The following is a 27105-nucleotide window of genomic DNA, read 5'->3' on the forward strand; positions in this document are numbered from 1 at the left end:
TCCATCCCATCTGCGGACACCAAATCCAGACACTATTGCTGACGTTGGCCAAGAAGTGCTTACTGACAGGAGCCTCGTATAGCTGTCCTCCAAGAGGCTCTGCCAGAGCTGGACCAGTACAGATGTGGATGTACACAGCCAAATATTGGATTGAGCATGGGGACCGCAATGGGGAAGTTAGGGCAAGAACTGTAGGAGCTGAAGGGGTTTGAAGGGGTTTGTAAACTCATAGGAAGATCAGCACTATCAATCAACCAGACCCCCCTCCCAAAGCTCCCAGGGACTAAACCACCAACCAAAGAGTACACAAGGGGTACCCCTGGCTCCAGCTGGATATGTAGCAAAGGATGACCTTATCTGGCATCACAGGGAGTGGAGCCCCTTGGTGTTGAGGAGGGGAACACTAGGCAGATGAGGCAGGAGTGGGTAGGCGAGGGGGGAAATGCCCTCCTAAAGGCAGTTAGAACAACTGATTTAGGAAAAGGCGGCCTAGAGCACACTGGGATATGTGGAAGACAATGGCTTTCCCTTTGGGCAGGGAGGTGACAATAAGGAAGTGAGAAGCATAACATGAGAACTGCATGAACCAGGCAGCGTGAGCATCATTCCTCGGTGTCTTCAGGTGAAGGACGCTAAAGGATTTGCATCAGACACAGATGTTGAAAGGGATTTTAGGGATACTCTAAATTCCCATCATTCTTAAAACGCTGGACACTTGGTGCTTGCTAATAAACAAATAAAGGCCCAGGAATGTTTTCTTCTAAAGGATGGTGGCTGAGGACAGCAGTGGTTGACCATCCTTCCGTTTACTCTGCAGATTTCTAATCACTATTTCGGAAGCGTATCCATCCACTCTTACTTGGGGGAGCCAGGTGGACCACGCAGTCATCTTCCACATAGATGGCCCAATGTTCATAGCCAATTCGAAAAATCTCAATCAGGTCTCCAGGTCTGGGTTTTTGATTGCTCTGTGACGGGAAGAAAGAGACAGACAGATAAACTGCACGTGTCCTAGGAACACCCAAGCCACAGCTCAGCCTGTATGTAGATTCTTTCTCTGCGGCCCATCACTTGACAAAAAGAAATCTGAACCCTCACCACCAGAATGCCACAGGATGTCCCAATATTGGGGTGTCAGTGTTGGTGATCAGCGTACTGACTCAGCTCTAAATGTGCCGACACATTATCTATACTCAAAAGCCTTACCATTCACCCAGAAGTAAGAGGTGCATTAGGGTCCCTGGGAACCTCCTGAATGTGCGTGCCGGCCTCGTATACACCACCCAGTGCAGCTGAGATGTATGGCCTTCTTAAGGTCCTCTTTAGCTATCTCTCAGTATACATTCCTGGCTGACTGGTTGGGCCACTGCCCATCCCAGTCAGTATTGCAGCCTTGGGCCATGCCTCTGTGCCACTGAAATAACCATTGCCTTCAGAAACATCCCTGGGAATAGAACTATCCACGCTGTGCTCCAAATAAGCCCCTCTGATGCCATGGTCAACAGATCCTCTAGTGAGTCCCATACACCTAGGGCACTTTGAAGCACAATGGATGTCCACAGTGAGCCTGCCATCCAGTGTCCATCTTGAGCTTTAATATTTCTCACTGTGGGAACCAGAGAGATGGCTCAGCAGTTAAGAGCACTGGATCGAAGGATCTAGGTTCTGCTGACAGCATCCACAGAGTAGCCCCACAACTGTCTATAACTCCAGAACCCTCTTCTGGCATCCTGTGGCTAAAGTACTTATGAGGACACCAGGCACACATGTGATACACAGACATAAATGCAAAGAATCATATACATAAATAAAATAAAATTTTAAAAAAATACTTTGTTCACAGGGTTGGAGAGATGGCTCAGAGGTTAAGAGCGCTTGGTTCTCACAGAAGACCCAGCTTCAATTCCCAGCACCCACACGGAGACTCATAACTATCCATATCTCCACTTCCAGGGGATCCAATGCCCTCTGCTGACCTCCTCGAGTTCCAGGCACATGCATGGTACATGAACATATAAGCAGACAAAACAACCATATATGTAAAATAATGTTTAATTAAAAAGAGATCCTCCACAGTGTTTTGCATGTTTTTGATCAGATTTTCAGACACTTTAACGTGCTATCTGGGCAGTCCCTCCTTGACTTTGGCAGAAGAGACTATATGAAGGCCTACACATCTGTTTCACAAACACTGCTCAGTGGAACAATGCTTTTTTCTAGGCACAAGGCAAACAGTCTACACAGCAATTCTTCACTGAAGGAACCAGAGCTGAGGGATTCAAAGAGCTTTACAAGGTTCCTCACCAACAAGTCCCAGACAGAACCAGTTAGTTCCCAGTAGAACCTGCTCTCCTTTTCTGCCTGCAGAGGAAGTGCAGTGACAAATGACTGGCCACTAGAGGGCAGCCAAAACCAGGCTTCGCATCCAGAAAGCAGAGTCCTACTGTAAAATTAAAAATGGTTTTCAATGTCTCCATCAAATCCCTTCCCTCAGAGCTAAGGGAACCCCATGAAAGAGGGAGGAGAAGGAGGAGGGGAGGGAGGAGGAGGAGGAGGAGGAGGAGGAGGAGGAGGAGGAGGAGGAGGAGGAGGAGTGTAAGAGTCAGAGAGTACGGAGCACAACAGGAGGACAAGGAGCAAAGGCCATATGAACTCACAGAGACTGAAGCAGTAAGCAGGGACAACACAGGTCTGCGCCAGATCCTCAGAATATATATTACGTTTTCTAGTTTCGTGTGTTCATGAGAGTCCTGAGTGTGTGAAAGAGTAGGCCTCCAATTCTTATGCCTTCCCTTGGGCTCTTTCCCTCTGTTGGCTTGTCTTCAGTTGTGCAACTTTAGACTTGACAGGGTTGGGTTTTGTTTTATCCTATATTGTACTGTGTTATGTTTTGTTGTTATCTCTTAGAAGCCTGTTTCTTTTATAATGAAATACAGAGAGGGAGTGGATCCAGATGGGAGGAGAGGGGAAGGGAGAAGGATCTGGAAGTAGAGTGAGGGAAACCATAACCAGCATATAGTGTAAGAGAAAAGACTCTAGTTTTGATAAAAGAAAAAAACGTTTTTAAAGAAAACATTTAAAAATGTGGATTTCATGCTCCATGACCTCCCTTTAAGTAGAGCTGTTGGTTACCTCCAAAGTATGAGTGCCATTACCTCACCCTTAGGATTGGTACACCATACAGCTCACTGTGACTCATGGGCATCGAGCTGGATAGGACTGTTGGTTCTTTACTTCATTTAAAAGCTTGCACAGTGCCTTCTGGTACCACGAAAAGAAATCCTTTTCAGGGGGGAGGCTTTCAGATCAGATCTTGAACCAAAAGCTACAACTGTCACTTTTCCTAAACCAGCACAATCACTAATCGCATTTTAAATGTAATTATACCCAGACAAGTGTTCTCATCCATCACCAAGGAAGTGTCTCTTTTCAACAGAAAACTGATGATCAAAATGTAACATTGTAGAGATACATCTGCAACAGATACATCTACAACTGAAACAGATACATCTACAACAGATACCTCTACAACAGATACGTCTACAACAGATACGTCTACAACAGATACATCTACAACAGATACATCTACAACAGATACATCTACAACAGATACGTCTGCAACACAAGTTCTGCACCTAATGCTCAGAATCATGGTCTCACCAACATGGCTGCTGAAACATGACCTGAACAAGGAGGGCCCCAATAGGCAAACTAATGGGCAAAAAGAAAAGTCCAGGAGACCTCAACCCAGGCAAAGAACGATACAGGCCAGTAAGAAATGTGCACCATGTGCATGCAGTGCCTGAAACAGCCACAAGAGGGACCTGTCTCCTGGAACCGGAACAGGCAGTTATGAGTCACCTAGTATGGATTCTAGGAACTGAACCTGGATCCCCTGCAAGAGTAACGTGTGCTCTTAACCACTGAGCCAACTTTCCAGCCCCAACAGCAATATTTTTAAATGTCTATAAGGAAGTCTATATTTCTGATATTTTTTATTTGTCTCTTAAAAATCAACACAAGTTGAACACTTTCATATACTGATGCAGGTGAAGAACTGAATTGCTTTTAGTTCAAGATATGTTAGTTCATATGTGTATATATATGAATATGCATTTGCAACTTTGTCACTAGACAGTTTAGTAAAATGGAAAGTAAAGTCTAGTAAAGTGGAGTTATTGATGCTAAATTCAAGGTTCCTCTCCTTAAGCTCTCTCATTCCTCAAAATTTTCTGACTAGCAGAAACTTATATCTACCATCCCAAGTGGCCTACAACCACAATCAATACTCCAGTGTTAAATTTATGAGTACTTTCCCCCCAACCCTTTGTCTGATTCCACCAGGCTCTGGATACACTGTCATTGCAAAGCCTTTCAGGCATCTGCTGCCTATTTCCTTGGCTTAGGCTGGCAACCCAGAAGCAGAAGCAGGCACCAAAGCAAAAAAAAAAAAAAACAGATTCTAAAGGCATCATAAATCAAATCAAGTGGGCACAGAGCAAGGAAGTGGGTAGAAGGTTTTGTTCTTGCCTTGGGTCACAAAGTAAGAGTGTCACTTTCAACTCTAGGAGAACCAAATACAAGGGGCTCGGTCCATTTATAAAGCATGCTAATGCTATAGCTGGTATATAACCAGACATCAGAGTAGTCATGAGGAGCTGGGAGAGGGGCATCATCACTTAGGAATGTGAGAGGAAGCTTCCAAAAGAAAAACAGAGAGATGGAGGAGGGAAGGGAGCTGCACCTGTGCTAAGATTCTATAAGGCAAATGAGGAAATTCCATGGTTACAGGGAGTTAAAATGCAAACCAGAATACTTTTAGTCCCTTTGGAAAGCCAGCCCGTGTCTGATCTAATGCCCTTGTGGCCATCAAAACCTTACAATGCACTCCTAACAGAACTATAGCTTTTACCCATTCAAATGCTGAGACTGTTGTCAGACAGCATCCGAAGCCTCTAGCAGGATGTCCCCAGCGAGGCTATAACCACTAGCCCATAGATCCTACCACTGCACAGGATTTGGGGATCCCGCCTCTGTGCTCCTGGGTCAGAATAAACTCTCCTTTCCTCTGAGGCAAGGCCTATACCTCTTGTCTTCACTTTACCTTCTGCAGTTTCAATTATCTACGACCATCTACTGTGGTACAAAAATATTAAGTAAAAAATGCTAGAAATGAACAACTCCTAAACTTTGTATTTCTCGCTGATTTGAGGACTGTGGTGAAGTCTTGTACCTTCTTGTTCTGCCCCACGTGGGATGCATACTTGCTCATATGTCCATGCTATGTATGCTGCCTGCCTGTTAATAACTCGATAGGAAAATCAAACAGGAACTGCTGTAGAGTGATGGGCAGAGGCCTTGAAACAAGACAGTGTACCTCTGTGTAGATACACATGTATATACAACAGACATACGCCCCAAAAGGGCCCAGCACTGCCCAGCTCTGCAGAGTCCCCCTCAGCTCTCACCTAACAGCAGTCATGAAGAAGTTTGGTAATCCCACTGCGATGCAGCAGTGACCATTTGTTATTCTAGGTGAGGAGAGATCTCTTACGAGATACAGATTGAGATCTCAAAGGCAGGAACAACATCATGGGGCAATCTGGGAGAAGATTCCCCAGAAGGTGGGTAAAGGTGGAGACCTTTCATGGAATGTGAGAAACCAGAGACAAGGTAGGCAGACATGGCTCAAGACACAGGTTACAAAAGGCAGGGGGCTCAAAAGGACCTTTCTCAGAAGGAAGGACAACGGCAACACGGAAGTTCTCACGGTGAAGTTCTCACAGAGGTTCTCAGCTCTCAGTCAGTGGTGGTTAATCACCAGCCAGGTAGTCCCAGAAATGATGGCAGGAGGGCTCAAGATGAAGCGCACGGGGAAGAGGGGGTAGAGCCTTTGGGTTTTCAATCACATCTTTGTTTCAGCTTGAGTTTCCTTTTGTATGTTTCTCTCTCTGATGAATTCTGGTTTTAGATCCTGAATCTCTGCCTTGTGGTCTTTGCCTCGTTCAGCTGTTTGTCTGTTTTCCTGGGCATCACTCTGTTTACCCCTAGCTGTTTCAAGTTCACTGAGGCACTGAGGTCTGGCTTAAACTCTGTAGATTCTTAGATTACACTCATTCTGTGCTGTGGGGTTCAGCTCAATAACTCTCGTGGGAGGATATTTCTTCTATGGGACTAGAGGATTTGGACGAGAGGGTGAAGGCTTTTGTACTATTTGTTACGTGACCTGAGCATGTGAACTTCTACTGTTGGTCGTGTGTCTGGTGTGAGATTCTAGCCTGTCTCTGTTGGGTCGAAGCTTGACTGACTCCAGATGGGGTCCTTCAGACACTCCGTGATGAGTGCACCTAGGAATAACACTTGGGACAGATGAGAGAGGGCCTCTCTCAAGGGAAGAACTGTTAACTGTTTGTTTGCATTTGTCTGCAGAGCTGACTGGATGCCTTAAACAAACTTGCTAACCTCCACAGCATTCTCCAGACGGTCAGCAAGGCAGGTGTCATGCTGAAGCCCCTTTCTTCAGGGTATGATGGCTGTCACCTCACTTGACTTCCCCACTCTGTGTTCTTCCAGAGAACAGGGGTGAGGATAAAGAGGAAGACAACTCCCTGGGGTTTCTTCTCACAAAGACACCAATCATGGCAGCTCAGGGCCTCATCCCATGACCTCATTTAACCCTAACTATTCTCTTATTCCAAACACTGAGGGTTAGGGCTTCAGCCTGTGACTTTGGAGGGATTGCATCCATCCCTGTGCAGAGTGAGCAGGGGTGAACATAGAATGGACATACAGAGACAGGAAATGGAAAGAGAAAAAGTGGGGTTGCAGGTAAGGGCAGGAAGACATCTGTGTCCAGCAAATCTCAAGACCTTGTTTCAGGAAAAGAACCGATTCTCCCTCCACCAGAACCCTCGAGTCAGGGACGCGGCCCCTAGCAGGCTGCCCATGCTACAGTGGATGGCCCCACGCAGCAGTACTAACTAGGTTCAGTGCGTTTATTAAAAAAAAAAAAAAAAAAGAATGCAGATATTGCCAAAAGACAGCTAAATTCTCAAAAACAGAGACTTTTTTTTAAAGAAAAAGTGAAGAATCTGGTGTTCCTTACATGCTGATAGCTCTCTAAACATAGGAACCTGAGTAGAACTGTATATGAACTTATAAAAGCTACATGGAGAGCCGACATCATACAGCTTAACCAATGGTTCCGCTAAGTAGCATCAGGGAAAGAACAAGGCAACTCTTTTGGACTCTGTTGGGCAAAGCACTGCAGACAAGCAAGGCTGTGACCTCCTTACCACAGTGTCCACTTAGCCTTCCCCTGCTCTGACTCCAGTTCTGTCGGCCACATGGAATGCCAAGGCCCTGACCTGTCGCCACATGAAATTCTCGGAGCTCGCCTTTCACAGCACAGATCTTTGTTATTGTTTGTCTTGGTTATTGTTTCAGAAGGGTCTTACGTGTTAAAAGCAATGGCTGCCCTGTAGCTACAGAAGCAGCAGCATCTTCCTGCCCTGCAAAACTCACTGAAAAACAAATCTGACTGGTTAAGCATCCACTGAGAATTGTGCAGTCTAAAGGTCTTATAAATGTTCATAACTATTGCCAACTAGTTCTAGTGTTTATAGACTTGTTTATATAGTGCTCATATAAATTATCCCTTGGAAGTATCATTTGAACAGACCTCTGACACAGACAGAAATGTTTGCAGTCCCTTTCCTTTAAGGAAAGCCAGAAATTCTCTTCGGTTGCAGCACTAGAGACACTTGGATTAGTCCTGTAAAAATGCCAGGATGGCTGACATCTCTATAACCCTAAGTAATTGACGTACAGGCTCAACAAGCACTTTTCTGCTGGGTAATAAGAAAGTAAAACCCGTGGCTATCAAGATTCTTCTGCTAAAGAGATCATTCAAATGAACAGGATCACAAGGTCATAGTGAAAGCCAGTGGTAGCTTACAGCCGAGGTCTCCAGCAGACCCTGAACATCTCACTAAAACCATGGCTGGGTAGCCAGAAAGATGACTCAGGGGGTTGGGGATTTAGCTCAGTGGTAGAGCACTTGCCTAGCAAGGGCAAGGCCCTGGGTTCGGTCCCCAGCTCTGAAAAAAATGAAAAGAAAAAAAAAAATGACTCAGCCAGTAAAGGATGCTGCAAACAAAACTGACAACTGGGGTTTGATCCATGTGATAGGAGAGGACCAACTCCTTCAAGTTGTCCTCTGGCCCACACACATGCCCATCCATCCACAGTCAATCAGTGTAGTAAAATGTCTTAAAACTCAGTAAACGCACCCATCTCAACAAAACGCAAACTAATCTAAAGCTGCCAGAAAGCAGATTGGCTCCTGTCTGGAGACAGAGGCATGGGTGGCAACGGGGAAGAGATCACAAACAGGCAGGCTCTAAAAACATGCTTGACGGCTATGTTGTCTCTGTCATGGCAAGGGCTTCACAACCCAATATGGGTCTCTATGAGATCACAGACCTTCTTGCTGGCTCATGTGTTTGTTCTCCCTCACCCCCTCTCAGAAATCAGACCATGCTTCACCAGCCCCGTCCCCTGGAGCTGCAAGATATATTTATGGTCCTACCTAGTGCCTGTCACCATACCCTTTGTTTGGCACAGTGACATGGCCAAGATAGATCATGTGTTATGAAACTCCCTCCCACACACACACACCTCCAAAACCTGTAAGAGTTAGAAGCCCCTTTGTTCTCAGGATTTGAAGGGGCAGCACTCTCCCTCCCTCCGAGACCTGTGGCTGTTAAGATACTCCCTCTTTCTCCCACTCTCTGGCTCTAAGACCTGATGCTCCCCATGTTGTGAAGCGCTCTCTCTCTCTCTCTCTCTCTCTCTCTCTCTCTCTCTCTCTCTCTCTCTCCTAATAAAGATCTTCTGGGGGGGCGGGCAAGGTAAGCTCATGTTAGCTTCTTTCCAAGAACCTGCCATTTTTCTCTTTTCCGCTCTAACAATATCAAAACATGTCTAGTTGCAGATTTTGAACATCTAGAATGTAAATATGTGCTAAAAGTGCCCCAGGAAAGCTACTTGAGACGCTCATAACCAATGTCTCCTGTCGGTGCAGATATGTATTAGACACACCTAGAGTGGAAAACAATGCAGTGAGCTGACCGAGAAAGGAAAACACTCATCCTATCAGCTCCTAGGATACGCACCTCCGCTGCTTGGTTCTTTAGGTTGCCTTCGATCTCTGAATCTGTTCTTGGAATCATCTCTGTCCTCTTCTTGCTGGGTATGAGCTCCAAATTAATTTCTGGCTTCTGTCTATAAAGTGATTTTGTAATCACATTATAAACGTCATTCCACGGCTGTTGATCTGAAAGGCTGCATGACCGATCAGATCTATGCTCTTAAGACACCTTTCAGTTTTTGTCATTGAAAGAGATATCCCTCACACACCTGCAAACTTGACTCCAGGAAGACACTCACCTTCATGCAGTACGACTGCCTCGCCCTGCTTTTCTCCAATTGCTTAAGAGTGAGTGTGTAGGTGAGAGGTGTCACATTCAAAATGGAGTCCCTGGTCTCAAATTCAGACAAAATGAAGCCAGAGGGAGTGCTGGCATGCAGTGCTGGCAAGAGCTACCCTGAGAAATCCCAGGAAGCCATAATTTTACACAAAGTTGCTTCTCGGGGACACACCTGTCCAGCAACAATTCATCGTGGATTGGCATACCCACAGCAATTTCCATTCTCCTGGTTTCAACTCTAAATGTTTCTCTCTTTTCTCCCCCTGTTCCTTGGACTGCGCTGTCGATTTCCACGAGGTATGTACCTTTTGCACTGCACTGTGAACTTGTTCCCAAATAAATTCTATTATTCATTCTCCCTTCCCCTTCTGGTCAGAGCTTTCTGATTGTTTTCTAGTCTGTACATTATTCTTTTTAAATCTCTATCAGTGAGTGATACACACTGATTCTAAAAGGAGCGAAGGCAGTGCCTAATAGATTATAGTAAAAATGCAAAAACACTCGAACCTCCTCTCCTTGCCCCAACCTAAGGCCCAGGCACAAGCCTACTAAATTTTTCATTGGTTTGTACTCCTACAAACCCACTCAACTTTCATGAGTCTGGAGAGTAGCCTTATGGGTACAAACTTCAACAAGATTTGCCAACAGCCATCAGGTCAGTCCTACCCAGCAGATGCTACTCACCCGCTCTATTGTTGGCAGATTAAAACAGAACCCACCTGAAGGAGGCGGGGGGGGGGGTGGGGGGGGCGGGGAGGCGGGGGTGGACGGTGTTCTGCAGAACTAACATCTAAGTCAGAGCTTCAAAAAGGCTTCTGGCACTCAAAGCCTCATTCCTCATAGTAAGAATCTTACCCCTGCCGCCGCAAACTTCGGGCCTGTTGTAATCCGCGGTCTTGCTTGGATAGCTTCGGCAAAAACTGAACCACCAGCGCTTGAGAACTCGCTGAGTCTAATTCAGGAGGGAAGGGGTGTGATTTAATATACAACTGCCTTCTATGGGGGAAGAAGTGAGACCCATGAAAGACCAACTGGAGCCAAAAGTGGGCTGCCTGTTGATTTAAAATGATGTTTAAAGCCAGGGGTGGTGGTGAATGCCTCTAATCCCACTGCTCTGAAGGCAGAGAGGCAGATGCATTTCTGTGGGTTCCAGGACAACCTGATCTATGTATTAGAGTTCGAGGCCAGCCAGAACTCTGTATGTATGTATGTGTATATACACACATATACATATATACAGATGTGTGTATTAAATAAATAAGAATTAGAACTGTTTCAGTTTTGCTTTGCCCTCCATAAAATTTGTATGGGGGCTGTCTAGACACAAGCAACTGCCAAGCCATTTCTGGTGGCCAATCGCTGAGAACCACCCGGAGGAAGAGACCCCACTCCTGGGACAGACCTGAGTGGGGTAAAGTTGACTGACCATTCGTAGATTGGGTGTCACTTGACCCAGTACTTGTGGTCCTCGAGATCTGCTTGGGGCGTGATGGCCATGGGACCCTGAAAAGGCGGATCCCGTACTCCCCGCTGGCTGCTGGGCTCAGGCCCATCCCGCTGTGGCCAGCCGGGACAAGGCGCCGACAGAGAGGCGCGGACCAGGGTCCGCGGTGCCCCGGGATCATGGGCGCCGGGGCCAGCGGGGCTAGAATAGGAGGTGAGCGAGGCGGGGCTTCGCCTCCAGGGAGCGCGCGTCAAACGGCGGCGAGAGCGCGTGGGGCGGGACACGCGGAATGAGGGCGCGCGGGGAAGCGGGTGGGGTGCCGGCCCGCTGCACCTCTGCAGTAAGCGTATGCGTGGACACTGGCGCGAAGGAAGGCGCGCCAGCATCTCAGCAGAAAGGCAGGCGGTCCACGCAGGAGTTAGGTCATTCATGAGTCACACAGAGACGCGGTTTCAAAGTCTGGGAGGAGCACCGGAGGCCGCCGGAGGAGTCCAGAGTTACACAGAGGGCTCTGAGACTGGATTATAAAGGCTGGGGAGCACACTTCCGTTTCCCAGCACAGTAGAATCTAGGCAAGCCTGCGCTAGCAGGAGACACGAAAGCTAAATATGGGAGCTGGAGTGATGGCTAGGGTTAGGAGCACCAGTTGCTCTCGCAGAGAACCCGGATTAAGCTTCCAGCGCTCACCTGGCAACGCACAAAGGTTCCAGAGAATCTGACGCCTTCTTCTGGCGTCTACCTCCACTAGAAGTAGGCATGTACATGGTTCACAGACATAGGTGGACAACACATATACACATCAAATAAAGCTTTTTTGAAATTAAAGTAAAATAAATATATAATGTAATAAACAGAGATGAACCCTCGGAACACACCCAGTACACAAGCTCCACCTGCATCCCCTGCCTTCCATTCCTCTTCGCCCTCACCCTGCGTTCTGAGGCGGCTAAGGTATCCTTTTGTCCTTTGCTTAGATTTTTACCATGGGACCTCGCTTTGCTGAACAGGCAGGCCTTGAACTCCTTGGCCTCAAACGATCCTCTTTTTCGGCCTCAGGACTTCATGCATACAGTGAGTGACTCTGCCAACCCAGATTTGCCCTCTACAAAGTCATGTGATATTTTCATCCATGTGTTTAACGTGCTTTGGTCAAATTCACTATTCAAGTCTCCTTCCCTCGAGAGCACCTCATGTCACTTTCTCTCCACATCCTTCACAGTGCCCCTCGGACATTCATGGCCTGACTCTTATTATTCCTGAAGTCCACGCATGAGAACGTGCATGCTGCCTGTCTTTCTGGGTCTGGCTTAATTTCTTTAACTTGATCCCCCGTTCCTTCCATGGTCCTGCAAACAATGAAAAGTCATTCTTTGTGGTTGAATAAAATATTTTCTTTATCCATTGAATTCCTCTTGCCTCTTAAGTTGTTTTTTCCAAACCCTTTTGCATACCTAATACCTTGTCTGGTTTTCATGCTTGAAGCTTTATTTTTAAAATGGTGTCTGGCCTGGATATCTGTATCCTTTCAAAATTCATACAGTGGAACCCTAACCCTGAGTAGGTGAAAGACTTTGAGAACTTTGACCCCAAAGGCAATCTCCTTATGAATGGGACCTGTGTTTTTATTTTTTAAAAGCCCCTACAGAGCTAGAAGTCCCCTTCACCATGGCATTGCCCTCTATGACCCTGAAAACAGCTGTCATCAGACCCTGAATCTGTTGGCACAAGTCCTGAACATCTCAGCCTGGAGAACTTTGAGACCTTTTTATTACCTACGAGGGTCTTTGTTAGAGAATGCTATAATGGCTTGAATGAATGTTCCATAGGGTCAGATATTTGACCACTTTAGTCCCTGGTTCATGGTTCTCCTTGGGGAATACGATGGCTGATCTCGGTTGCTGACTTGACTATATCTGAAATCAGCTAAAACACAGGCAGCTGGCTCACCTGTGAGGGATTTATTTTTATTTGAGGTTCCACCTTAACTCTGGAACAGACTTTCTGGTAACATACACACACACACACACACACACACACACACACGCACACGCACACGCACACGCACACGCATGCGCACACACACAAAACATGGAAGGAAGCTTCTGCTCTTTGCCTACTTGCCCTTACTCTTGCTGGCAAGTTCATCTATCCTGCTATTGCAGTATTCCTTCCATAATATTAGAACCTGATTCTTCAAGATTCCAACATAGACTAAAGACCGGCAGCTCTTCAGCGCTCCTTCCAGACCCCAGCACCAGGTCAGGACTGCAGAAATACCTACTCTGGAGGACTAACGGACTACTGGAGACTTGGCCTTTCCATCATGAGACAGCCATTGTAGGACGACCCATGGCGTTTATTCATCCATTCCATCAGTTCTGTTCCTTTAGAGTACCCTGACTAGTGTAGGGAGGTTTAGGGGGTGTGTGGACTTGCTGATGGTGATGGGCTTTGAGAGAGAAAATCCTTGCACCACTTCCAATATGCGCCCTGCTTTGAGGGCATGGTTGGGGTACAAGCTCTCAGTGTCCAGCTCCTGCCTCCACACTTGCTCCTGGCTTCTAGGCTCTCTCAGCATCATGAACCCTCATTCCTCTAGAACACAAGGCCAAATAAGATGCAACTTCTATGAGCTGCCGTGGTGTTTTGGTCACGGCAACAGAAGAAAAGCAACTAATACACTTAGCAAAGACACTGAGACAAACGCCACTGTCATTTTCTTCCAGCATTTTCTAGGACATGCTCATATGTAGGAGACAAGGAGGTTCTAGGTAAATACTAGGGGACCTTTAATGTTAGACACACAGGATTGTTTCTTCAAAGGAAGAGATTTATAACCTGTTATCCACCGTGGTTGATAGCCTGGTGACATTTGCGAGGTGTAGCTGAGACCATATCAGATCCTCTCCCCAGACCCTTATCCAATGAGCTTGTTTTTCTCAATCAAGCTCTAGAAAGCAGCAAGGTATCACATGTACCTTACAAAGACTTTCAATGTGGTCCCATCCGATCTTTATTTGGCTTACGTTGTATTTTATTGTGCATACAGGATTGAGTTAATTATCACTAGGGACGTTTTTACCAAATTGTGCTTAAATTTGCCTAAAAATAAACTACTCAGAGTCAGACTCACAAAGTTTGAACCAACACCAGCTACTTAGTAGTATTGAACCAAATTGCCTTCTTGCTTCCTAAGGATCGTTACTCCACTGTCTGTGGTGGTTACCAAGACCCATACACACCCTAAATTGTGTGCTCAGACCGTGATTTATTGAGCCAGTGATAAAGATAATGGGCGGATAGATTTGATTGTATGCTTTTCTGCCCTTGATTGAAGCAATGGGAAAAGAACCTGAATTGTGTCTTGGTATGTACATTCATGAGGGTCCATTGTGTCTTGGTATGTTCATACATGAGGGTCCATTGTGTCTTGGTATGTTCATACATGAGGGTCCATTGTGTCTTGGTATGTTCATACATGAGGGTCCATTGTCTTGGTATGTTCATACATGAGGGTCCATTGTGTCTTGTTATGTTCATACATGAGCTTACATTGTGTCTTGGTACACTCATACACGAGGGTCCATTGTGTCTTGGTATGTTCATACATGAGGATCCATGAGACTTAATACCCAGGGGTGCATAAAATGTTCAGCTTTCATTTAAAAACCTGGGACCTCTTCTAACTGACAGTATCAATTTCATTTCTACCAACAATATGTTAGAGATCTTATTGATTTGTGTTTTCATGGATGGTTAATACTTTCACAGTTTATTTTTCCAGATAAAAGACTGTAAAATATTTTTGTTAAGGTATTTTGCTACGGGACTGGAGAGGTGGCTCAGCTATTAATAGAAGGGGCCCAGACTTGACTCCCAGCACCCACACTGGGCAGCTCACAACTGGCAATATACCAGTTCCAGGGAATCCGATGCCCTCCTCCTCCGGCCTTTGTGGGTATCTGCACTCAAGCGGAATACACAGCATGCACTGCACATAAATAAAAATGATAATAAATGAATACCCCAAGAACAGTGGGATGGAATGCAGTTAGTAACATTCCTGTTCATTATGAAAACCCAACATAAGACGTGGACGGCTTTGTTCATCACTGGAAAGGAAAAGGACGTCCTTATATGGTAATGAGAGAAATTACTATTCATAGTGAGAAAAATGAAACTGGACCACCCAACTCGCACATACCTACAAATAATTCCCGCTAAGCTAAATGGTGGGGGGCCAGCTGCTGAGTCCTGTCCGTTTGTCCTGACTAGTTTTTCTCCTAATGTTCACACCCTCTAATTATTCCATCAGGTTTCCAGATGTGGTAAACTGACTTCCAGGTGAAGGAGGGTCCCTTTCTTGTTCTGGGGAATGGACTCATTGGGGTGTTTCCGATCATCCAAGACCTTCCCAGCAGAGATAACTCTATGAGAGGAGGCTGGCTGCCAACCTGGAACAGAGGCCCCAGGACAAACCAAACCAGACAGCACTTTGATCTTGAACTTCCAGAGCAGAAACAAGTTACACCCCCACCCAGGCTGTTGTTTTTTGTTGTGGCAACCCAAGTGAATGAGTACACCCTCCTCCCTCCTGATTTCCTAGTAGGGCTGAGTGTGGAGTGGGGGAAGGGCACCGCTGGCCTTGGGGACCCATCTACTACATTAGACTGGCTCGACTGGTCTCTCCACCTGCCCTTTCTCCTCCCCACTGTGGGTAATATTTCTCCTTCTGGACACACCCAGGTTTGGGTTTCCCAGTGATACCTTCAGCTCCCTTGCTCCACCCACCCAGCAGCAGCTGAACAAACTCCTTGGCTTGGCACCCAAAGTGCTTTTAGCTATGACCCAAGTCAGGGTTTCTCAAACATTTATGCGCAGTGGAACTGCCTGCAAGGCCACTTCCTGGACTTCACTTCCAAAAGTTTTCTTCATTAGGCCCCAGAGTGGAGACCTCACAAGTCACCTTTCTGGCAAACTTCTAGGTGGGGAGATCAGGTGAGGTAACCCTGCAACATCCCTCGGTCAGAGCCCTCACGTGTGCTCTTGTCCCAGGAAAGACAGTACCAACACCCTGTGTAGCTGACATTCCTGGTCCTGCCAAGAACTCCCTGCTGCCAAGTCTGACCCCATGTTAGAACAGGAAACCTCCCAACTTAGGCTAAAGTTGAGAAGTTATGCTGTTTTGAAAGGGGAACTTTATACTAGAATCTGGGCCAGGCCATACAGGCCTATGCTCAAACACAAGGCCCTGCTGTGGTCTCCCTCTTGACACCCAGGTGAACAAAGGGAGGCTCAGGGAGAATGGTTTGTGGAAGGACAGAACACATCAGAGCAGAAGCTGAGTTCCCTCTAGCCCATGCTGCTTCCTCTGAGTCCAAGGGAGCCCTCCTCTCCCTGACCTTTACTCACTCCACTTTCTTGTGACCCCAGCTGGTCCCTGACATCTGCAGCCAATGCTGAAATGGTCTCAAGGGACTGTGCAACTTGGGGTAAAGGGAAGTGAGGGGAAAGAGACCAGGGAATGAAGGCAGGAGGAGCCAGGAACCTGGGGGCGGGGCCTCTCAAGGAACCTGCACACGTGTACCACCAGCAGCAGCACCACCACCTTCTTTTCCTGCTATTGGCTGAAGGCCCAGGTGAGCCCCCAGGAAACTAAAGCCCTTGCTGAAATGAGCCGGCCCCAGACTTGCCTTTGAAATGGCCAAATGCTTCTGACACAGATGGGCTAGTTAACAGGTCCGCGAATGAGTGCCAGCTACCGGTCCCTGGACGCAGGAGTTTCTGCTAGCAAACACAGTCCAGCAAAGCTGCCGCTGTGAACGACCAGAGCGGGGTTAATGAGGGTCCTAGAGGTGGCCAGTGCCCTTCCCAGGTCGGCTCCGAGAAGCATTAGGACTCCATAGGGAGCAAGTAAGCTAACAGTTTGGACAGCTGTTGCAGAAGCTGAAGACCCTGGCTGGGAAACGTGAGTCAATTCAGTGGGGAATCGCGCGCACGGCTGGAATCAGGATCAGGCCCAGTTGGAGTTGCTCTTCCCCATGTCAACTGAGGAACACCTGGACCCGATCCCTGACAGCTTCATCCTGCAGCCACCGGTCTTCCACCCTGTGAGTAAGGTTAACAAAAACAAACACGACTAATCAGCTAAATCCCAACCTGCAAGTGATTGGTCAGGTTTCCAGGGTCCTTGCCTATTCAATTCACCTCTTCTGGGATGGGTGGCTAGAAGAATGGAGATTGCAGTGAGGGACACTAATGACTAAGGGCAGCCCCTTCTCTGAGCCTGAGGGAAGGGCGTGGGGGGAGGGAGCCCTCCCAGTCAGGGATTGTGTGGATTCCCCCCCCCCCGTTTAGTGCCCAGGAGACTTTCTGAAGCCTCACCATGCTCTGCAGAAAGCCAAACTCCCAGCAGGCACTATTACTAACGAGCACTAATTATTACTTTCCCCTGCTTGGCCCTCTCCTCCTTAGAGGTTTCCATCAGCTCAGTTAATTAACACATTCTGCCAAGAGCCTGGGAACTGGGAGGCTGCCTGCCAAGCTGCCAGGACCTATAGAGATCCTGGCCTCTGGCACCTCCTCCCGTGACTGAGTAATTGGGCCGGAAGCACCTGAAACCTCCTAGGTCCCCCCACAGCCTGTTTCTTCACAAACTAAGAACTGTCGCCTGAAGGGCTCCTTGGAGTGATCTGGGCTCTCTAATTGCCAAGCCACATGTAAAGGCTGACCTATGACACTGCCCCAGGTTCACCTGCCAGCTTATAGCTGCCCTCTGTGGCGCTCCCGCTGTGCTCAGGTGGGTGCTGAGCTTGCTGAAGGGAAAGACATGGCTCCAGTTTTCTTATACAGTGATCAGAATGGAAAAACAGCGGGGCAGATCCTCTATACTGGGGCCATGGACCGAGCTAGCATTGTGAGCTAAGGCTCTGAGAACTCAGAAGAGGGAAAGCAAAAAGGTGTCAAGATGGGGAACAGGAAAAAGTGGAAGGGAGCAGCAGACCCAGCAAAAGTAGAGTTGAAAGTGTATGCATACGTTAGGAAGGCCAGATAACCTCTGTGTGAGGAAAGATGGGCTCCAGGGGATGACCCTGTTAGGTATCTAGTCACTGTTAGGTATCTCCCAAGAGAGTCCACATCAGGGTCAACCCGCTCCCAACTTCTCCATTTTTTCTTCTTAGCTCCTAAACCCTGGACATTCACCAGTCCTCAGCAGCTTCCTTCCCAGGTGACATCCAGTGGGGTAACAAATCTCAGTAGGGACACAGCGACCTGTTGTACCTCAGCTCTGACAGGGCAGTGTAGCTGGATTAGGATTTCCTGGGCCATATGGTTTAGGCTTGTCTGCCCAAGAAAGGAGAGCTTTGGGGAGAACTGTGATGGGTCATTGGAGTAAGAACTTGATGGGATGTAGAATTGCCATGGAAACCAGCCTCAGTCAAGTCTGTGAGGTATTATCTAGATCCCATTAATCAAGGTAATGAGAGTCACTCTAAGTGTGGGGTGGCACCACTCCAGGAGCTGAATCAGGATAAGCGCCAGCTTCCACTGCAGCCTGCTTCCTGACTGTGGATACAATGTGACCAGCTGCTTCAAGCTCCTGTCTCCATGCCTTCTGCCTTGATGGACTATGCCCAGGAACCATGAGGCAGAACAACCCTTCCTTCCCTCGGTTGCTTTTGTCTAGTATCTTGTTACAGCAGTAAGAAATGTAACTAATCCAGGAATATCGGAAAGAAAACTGGTCCTTCCCTACAAGGACATTTTCTCTTGAGGGTGTATTAGTTATTTTTTCTTATTGCTCTGAAAAGAAAAATTACTCAGCAAAAGCAACTTAAGGCAAGGAACCTTTATTTTGGCTCACAGCCATAGGAAATCCCTCCACCATGGCTACACCATGGCAGGAGACCACTCTCACAGCTCCACGATCAAGAATCAAAGGCCTGACAGGTGATGGCACACGCTCTTAATCACAACCCAGAAGCAGACAGAGACAGACAAAGGCAGGCAGCTCTCTGAGTTCGAGGCCAGCCTCCTCTACAGATTGAATTCTGAGAAAGCTTTGGCTACACAGAGACACCCTGTCTCTGCTGGGGTAAGAAGGGGACATGAATGCTTAACACGTCATCTTTTTATTCAGTCTGGAATCCAGCCTATAAAACGGTACTGTCTGCTCACATTTAGGATGGGGTGTTGCAACTTCAACTAACCTTCTCTAGAAAAGCCTTCACAGATGTTCCCCAAGGTGCATTCCCATGATATTTGCAAATTTCACCAAGCTAATAGTCAAGATCAACTTCACAGTGGGGAAGATGTTTTCCTGGTCTTTCCTCTCTATCCACACCCACCCCTACCCATAGGAGTCCTTGTTTCCACATCTGGTTGGCATAACTGATTTCTCTCCCTTGTTCAGGTGATTCCTTATGTCACAACAATTTTTGGTGGCCTGTATGCAGGCAAGATGGTCATGCTGCAGGGTGTGGTCCCTCGCCATGCACGGAGGTAAGGGGAACTGGCTAGGACTCTCAGTAGAGCCCAAAATTAGGGACATCGATCTGGAGTTCCTCTCTACCTTAGGATTTCTGTGGGCACTCAGAACCTCACAACACCCCTACCAGGTTTCAGGTGGACTTCCAGTGTGGGTGCTGCCTGCATCCTCGGCCAGATGTCGCCTTCCACTTCAACCCTCGCTTCTACACTGTCAAGCCCCATGTCATCTGCAACACCCTCCAAGGTGGACTCTGGCAGAAAGAGGTCCGGTGGCCAGGAATCGCCCTGCAGAAAGGGGCTAGCTTCCTCATCCTCTTTCTCTTTGACAATGAAGAGGTGAAGGTGAGTGGAAAGGTTGTGCATCAAGCAGTCTGGTGCTGGCACCCCACATGACTCCTCTTGTCCAGTTTTCCATTGCACTGTGATAAACTGCCCTATGGAGAGGGGAGTAAGACTCTCTGGGCCTGTATAGCAATAAGAAAGTACAAAAGTCCTTGGATCTAGTAGGGAGAGGGATCCAGTGTGTGTGGTCAGAGCAAGCATTTAGAAGACCCATGCTGGGTGGCAGGCAGTATGCTAAACCCGTTTTGTGAATGTGACCACTAAATCCTCCCCACAAGGTCTGAGGTGGATATTGTCACAATCCCCTTACAGCTGGGGCAGCAGGGGACAGGGCGAGAAAACTTAATGTCCAGGCTTTGACCTCCAATATGATCCTAACAGAAAGATAATAATGAGATATTCAGTTGGCTCCACTGGACAAAGAAGCTGGTAGAAGGAAGCCCTAATGGACAAAAATTATCCCCAACTTCCTGAGCCTTGGTTTCCTTGGTATAGATAGGAGGAGGGGAAGAATGCTGCTTCTGCTGCTGCTGGTGGTGGTGGTGATGATGATGATGGTGGTGGTGATGATGGTGGTGGTGATGATGATGATGATGATGATGGTGGTGATGATGGTGGTGGTGATGATGATGGTGATGGTGGTGGTGATGATGGTGGTGGTGGTGATGGTGGTGGTGGTGGTGATGATGGTGGTTGTGGTGGTGGTGGTGGTGGTGATGATGATGATGGTGGTGGTGATGGTGGTGATGATGGTGGTGGTGGTGGTGGTGATGATGGTGGTGATGATGGTGGTGGTGGTTGGTGGGGGGGTGATGGTGGTGATGATGGTAGTGGTGGTGGTGGTAGTAATGATACTGTCAGTGGTAGTTGCAATGACAATACAATGGCAACAACTCAGACTGGCTAAGACAGGGAGAGTTTCATCATAGGGAAAGAGAACATGGACAGTGCTCTGGTCCCAGGATCAGCTCTGCCACCTGTCAGCTCCACGGCGTTGGACAGATTACATGAGTTTATCTGTACAGTGCACCTGCCTTACAAAGTCTAGAAAAGAATAAGCAAGGCCTTGGGAAGCTGGCCTGCTGGTGCCCAGGATGGCTTATGCACACAGTCAGTGCCCTTGCTCCTCAGCATGCTGTTTGCTTCCCCAGGTGAGTGTGAACGGACAGCACTTTCTTCACTACCGCTATCGGCTCCCACTGTCACGGGTGGATACTCTTGATATATCCGGCGACATCTTGGTAAAGGCTGTTGGATTCCTGAACATCAATGTAAGTCCTCTTGGAGCCAAGGCTGGGTTAGTAGTAGCCTCTGACATCCCCTGATCTGGACAGGTCTGGGGCTCACTCACTCACCCCAGATTGGGTGATAGAGGATGCCTATATGCCTGGGATGACCGAGAGAAAGAAGTGCAAAGATGTGTCAGAAATGAGTGGGGTCAGGAAGAAGACAAGGTGACCACAGTTAGGAAGCCCAGAAGCCGTGGACAAGAATCTTTCCTGGTGGTGGAGTCTGCTTGGCACTGAGGAGCAAAGGACTTAGCACGTAGTTTGGTAGATAAATCATAGCCACCTAATTAACTTATTTAAAATACAGCTAAATATGGGGCTTAGTGGTAGCACACTGCCCTGGCAAACTCCTGGCTTGACTCAGTAAACCTGAGGTGGGGCCTACAGCAGGGATGTTCAACACACCAGCTTTAAAAAGTTGTGTGGGAAGCAGTCAGGGGCTTACAGCGGTCCCAAAGGCTGGCAGCTCTCTCTCTCTCTCTCTCTCTCTCTCTCTCTCTCTCTCTCTCTCTCTCTCTCTCTTTCTTTCCTTCTATGTTATATGTATGAGTGGTTTTGCCCGTGTGTGCACTGTGTGCTGTCTGGTGCTCATGGAAGCCAGAAAGCATCCAGCTCACTGAAACTGTGGGTGCTGAGAACCAAACCTGGGTAGTTTAGAGGAACAACCACTGAAACATCTCTCCAGCTCTTTTTTCTTTCTTTCTTAACAGCCATTCGTGGAGGGTAGCAGAGAGTATCCAGTTGGATATGTGAGTTTCTTTCTTTGATTTTTTAATTTTATTTATTTGTTGTGTGTGAATGCATAGTGTGTGTCTGTGCGTACACAGTGGGGGAGCATGTCTGTGTGGGGGATCAGAGGACAGTCTGCAGGAGTTTCCTTCCACTATGTGAGTCAGGGACGGAATTCAGTCATCAAAGTTGATGGCTCCTTAGCCCAGATGTCTGAATCTCTTGGGAGCGAGGCTGGGCAATCTTGCTTAGAAGCCAGCTGGCCCTCTCCTCCCTGCATATGACTGCACAAGGCTCAGCTGACCCCTCCTCCCTGCTGCAGTTGCCAGGATGGGGAGGCTGGATTTGCCTCTCCCCTCCAATCTCCAAGGCAAGCTTGGGAAGATAGGTGGAGGTAACTGACTCCCTGGAAGGGCCCATGATTCCCATCCGGAGATAATTTCTGCTGAGTTTTAGGTACTCAGATCAACCTTGCAGGATGGTTATGGTTGATGCCACAGGACAAAAAAGGAAGATGAGACCCACGATCTTGCTGGGGGTGAAGAATGACAGCTCCACTGTCCTTCCAGCTCCTCCCAACTACTCAGAGATGGGGGATATCTCAGGACTCAAAGGATCCCCCACTGGGAGCCCAATCACTCACCTACTGCTGGGAGAGGCACAAACTCCTTGTGTCTCCCAGATGCAAGCCAAGTAAGAAGACCTTCTCTTTGCCCAAGCAAATACCAACAGCCTCCCCCTGCCTCTTTCTCTCCTTCAGCCCCTCCTGCTGTATAGCCCCAGGCTGGTAAGTGACCCTCGCTCCAGGTCTCTCCTGAAGGTATAGTTCCACCTCAATTCCTCTGTGGAAAACTGCAGCAGTGGGAGGGCAAAGCAGCTCCTGGCTGAACTCCCATTCCATCTCATCCTCTTCACTTGCTCTGCAAATGGGTATTTAATACATCCCATGACTGGCCCAGTACCAAGCATCAGGCCAGGAAAACCATCCGGCCCCAGACCTCCAGCTGCTCATCGGTGGCAGAATGACAAGCCACTGTACACCTGCTACATACAGTTCAGAGCACACTCTGGAACAAGGACCTGTGCACAGCCTAGAGAGCTGAAGAAGCTCTCGGCAGGCTTACAGTGGGTGCTTAATACATGGGCAGGGCCGAGTCTCCTGGCTACAAGCCTACAGAGAAACTCACCTACTCTGGGTCCCTGGGTCCCTGGGGGGTATCCTGCTTGTGAGGGACCCTGACACCCCAATGGTCACCATCTCAGTCCTCTCCCATTTCTATCAGGAGGTGCCCTGCTCTCGAGCTCTTCCTCGGGGTCTCTGGCCTGGGCAAGTCATTGTAGTTCGAGGACTGGTCTTGAAAGAGCCAAAAGAGTAAGTATTTAATTAGAGGGGGTGGAGGGTAACACTGCCATTTAGCCCCCTCTTGCAACAGAGCAAAGAGAAGTAAGTTAGTTAGCCCAGGTTTCAGAGCTTATGAATAGGGTTGGGGTTGGGCACAGCAGCCCCAGTTGTGGGCGCTGCTTCCCTGTCAGGTAAACTAGCTTCACATCACAAATCTTAGAAAAGAGCCTTTACAGCTGAGAGGTGAAATGGCTCCCTAGGCTATCACAATGCTAGGTTCAGTAAATAGTCAAGCTGCCTAGAAACAAAATGCTTGGGTGCCAGAATCTGGCTTCTCCTCCAGTGCTCACTGAAACCAAGACCTGCAGCTTAAATTTGTTTAGACCAGATGTTCCAGTGTTCCCTCATGTCACTCTGACCCCATCCAACAGAACCCGACACTTGATGAGAAGTTCTCTCTAAATGCCCATCAAAACTCTGGGGCTGAAGAGGTGGGCCAGCGTTTAAAAGCGCTCCTGACACGAATGCGAGTGCGTGCTGGAGTTCAGATCCTAGCAGCCAGGTAACAGGCCAGGCGTTGGCTCATAGGACTCAGCAGCCCTGGACACAGGCAGGAGGAGCTGGCCCCTGGCCTCACTGAGAAGCTCCAACTCCAAGCTCAGGGAGTTTCAAAGAAATAGCAGAAATAGAGGAGGACAGCCGACTACAGGACACGCTCCTCTAGTCCCTGGTGCACACGTCTCTCTCTCACACATATGCTTACACACACACACACACACACACACACACACACACATTTACATCCACACAAAACACACTCATACACATTCACACACAAACACAAATACACACACACTGGTACACACATGCTCTCACAAATGCACACACACATACTTGCACTTGCACACGCTCACACTCATGTGCACACACATTCACAGTCACATAAACACACACTCATATTCACACACCCATACCTTCACATACACTCAAACACAAATACGCACACACACTAACACACATGCACACACATTTATATACATGCACAAACACACACTCACACAAGTACACAAGCATACACACATGCTCACACATACACATAGGTAATTAAAAAGACATAGATGCTGTGTTCTGTACTAATACCGCCTAAGCGGAGTATCGTTTCCATATTTATTTACTGTTTTACACACACACACACACACACACACACACACACACACACACACACACTCTTTACCTATTCTTTCATTTCATTCTAACAGCCCTGTGAGATGAGAACAGTGCTCTTCCTCCCTAATTTGCAGTTGAGGAAGCACACAGGGATTCAGTGACTTGCCCGAGGCCATGGGACTAGAAATCGACAGAGCATAAGCCCCTGCAGCCTGACCATCAGCTCTTTGCAAAGCCACAGTCTGACACATAACAATAAATGCTAACTGCTGTTACAGTCACAGCATCCCCATTTTCAGGGGAATAAACTGAGGCTTGGGATAGGCAATTTTTCTACCTGCGTAGTCTTCCAGTCAGGGATTCAAGTATGATTCTCGTGTGCTGTCTATACCTCTGTACTGTTCTATGTCCAAGTGTTCTGCCCAGAGCCTGCCAAACAAACTTAACTCTTAGAAGCTATCCAGTCTCCCAGTGTCTCTCCTGCCTCAACCCTTCCTCTTCAGAGATACCATGGCCTGAAGGTGACAGAGCCTGATCCACCTCTCTGCCTGCTTCCTGTAGTTTCACCCTGAGCCTGAGGGATGGGGCCACCCATGTTCCTGTGACACTCAGGGCTTCCTTCACAGACAGAACACTGGCCTGGGTCTCCTCCTGGGGACGAAAGAAGCTGATCTCAGCCCCCTTCCTCTTTTATCCCCAGCGATTCTTCGAGGTAGGTCTGAGCCAAGTAGTCACAACTCTCCTTGAGCCCATTTCATATCGATCGATCAGGGAGACGATAGGCTAGATCCTGGGAAGAGTGAGCAGGCCAATAGCCCGGGGCTAGGAAGCCAGAGCCAGCTCTGCAGAGAGAATGTTCAGATATTAGCCTTCAGTCCTCTAGGCTAACGCCAGAGATCCTGTACCCAGAAACACAGGCATAATGAATGCAGATGAGGCATTGTCTGTAAATGCTCCCCTAAACTTCTAAAGGCCAGGAGTGATGTCACCAGCACTACCTACATCGATGATCTAGCCCTCGGAAAGCAGAGGCAGAAGGAGCAGGAGTTCAAGGCCAGTCTCAGCTGTACAGGAAGCTTGAGGCCAGCCTGAGCTACATAAGATCCAGTCTCAAGCTCTCTCTATGGCTCCAGTATGTAGCTGTGGTTGAGAATATTTCCCGGTGGAAAGGATGTTGCAGATGGTGAACTTTAACTCCTAGACCCTTCTGTTTCTTATAATTGTGTCCCCCCTCAGTGAAGGAGGAACCCAGTGGTAGTACACCAGGAAAGGTCTGTCGGGAAGCCCACCACCCAGTCAAGCTATTCTTACCAGGTTCTGCTTTTGTGCCAAGAGGGAGGGCTGAAGCTGGCACTGAATGGGCAGGGGCTGGGGGCCACCAGCCTGGATCAGAAAGCCCTGGAGCAGCTGCGGGAGCTCAGGATCAGTGGAAGTGTCCATCTCTACTGTGTCCACTGCTAAGGGCTCTGAGCACCTCAGCCAGAGAAGGGGAAGGACAGCTGCGACCAGGGCTCCACAGTTACAGCCCCACCCTGCCCTTCTCACTGGAGAACTTGCCCTGGCATCACTGTTTCAGGCCTAGTTCACATCTGGGTCACATCTGAATCTAAAAGGAGACACACACACACACACACACACACACACACACACACACACACACACTTATTGCATTTTAATCTACCGATTCTGAAAATAAGGGCCCAGGTCAATGTGTCTCTGCACCCATCTTCCACATTCAAATTCTGTCTTGGTCTTCATTCCAACACTCTGTGGTGACATGGAGCTGAAACTCTATCTGGGCCCAGCCACTGAGAAGGCAAATAGAGTGTGAATAAAATGTGCCCCAAATCTGTGATCAACACACACCGTCCACACCCACCTTTCCGTCTGCACTCATGCTATCTACAGTCACTCACTAGATTGTGAAGCCTTTGCCCAAAGTGAACAAATATCACAGCTGCTTTCATGGTTTTGGTCAAAGGGAACCAGCCACATCCCAGAAAAACACACTGATAATGCGGCCACATTCTGGTCACCTAACCATGTAAATAATAATCTTGCATAAGATTATGATATAGTCTGGGCGGGCCAGAGATTATCCAATCTATGTTTCTGTAACATGCCCTGTAATGTTCACACAATGGCAATGGTTGAATAATGCATTTCTCAGAATTTGTCCTTGTCAGGAAGTGATACGTGACTATATCTAGGTAGCCCAGTAAGAAGGACGCTGTAGAGTGTTCGATTTGGACTATTCCTGGAAACAAAACCTGGGCTCACCTTCGAATGGACTTAAGACTCTGGCTCTTGGGAATGCTTCTGCAATCCCATCCACATGCCCAGAGCTGTGCCAGGTCACTGGTAGAAGGATTTACTATGTTAGAATGTTACGTTCTAAGCAAAGAGCCATTTTTCTTCCCCTGTCCATTTACTAAGATTAATCATGTGCCTTTCATGAAGGGAAAAAAAACTCAAATATCCAAGAGGAAAGCTTTTACTGCAAATATATGTCTCTATTGTAATCTAGGGGAGCTAGAATTCAGAAAAAAAAGATGGCTGAGCGGCAACCCCTAGATAGCAAGGCCCAGCGTTCTGGGGAGGATCTGTGTCAAAGAGGAGGTGCAGGTCGGTGTGCTGAGGTGGAGAGTGTGAAGTACGGACACCTCGGCACTCACTGACATAGTCACATCTGCTCGTTTAACCTTCTAATGAAATCAACTGTCCTGAGAGAATGCTAATATACTACCTTACAGTTTGGGGAGTAAAATGTACTTGCTGTTGATGAATCTTAATAAAAATGGATTGTACATC

General features: G+C 47.8%; 2 protein-coding genes across 2 annotated transcripts; one reads left to right on the forward strand and one right to left on the reverse strand.

The window, feature by feature from the left end:
• Positions 1-821: 821 nt before the first annotated feature.
• Plaat5 (phospholipase A and acyltransferase 5) lies at positions 822-11591 on the reverse strand. Its single transcript, XM_032896430.1, has 4 exons — positions 10918-11591; positions 10347-10443; positions 9177-9285; positions 822-968 (listed from the first exon to the last, which is right to left on the reverse strand). Exons 1-4 carry the CDS (start codon positions 11114-11116, stop codon positions 822-824), a joined length of 552 nt encoding a protein of 183 aa, XP_032752321.1. The 5' UTR covers positions 11117-11591.
• A 4870-nt stretch (positions 11592-16461) lies between these two features.
• On the forward strand, positions 16462-26329 carry Lgals12 (galectin 12). The gene is made up of 9 exons (XM_032896438.1): positions 16462-17045; positions 19349-19437; positions 19554-19767; positions 20919-21038; positions 21767-21805; positions 22546-22572; positions 23069-23157; positions 24856-25006; positions 25609-26329. The coding sequence occupies exons 1-9, from the start codon at positions 16977-16979 to the stop codon at positions 25753-25755; spliced, it is 945 nt and encodes a 314-aa protein (XP_032752329.1). The 5' UTR covers positions 16462-16976; the 3' UTR covers positions 25756-26329.
• The last annotated feature ends 776 nt before the right edge of the window (positions 26330-27105 follow it).

Source organism: Rattus rattus, chromosome 2 (genome assembly GCF_011064425.1).
Source record: "Rattus rattus isolate New Zealand chromosome 2, Rrattus_CSIRO_v1, whole genome shotgun sequence".
Taxonomy (NCBI): domain Eukaryota; kingdom Metazoa; phylum Chordata; class Mammalia; order Rodentia; family Muridae; genus Rattus; species Rattus rattus.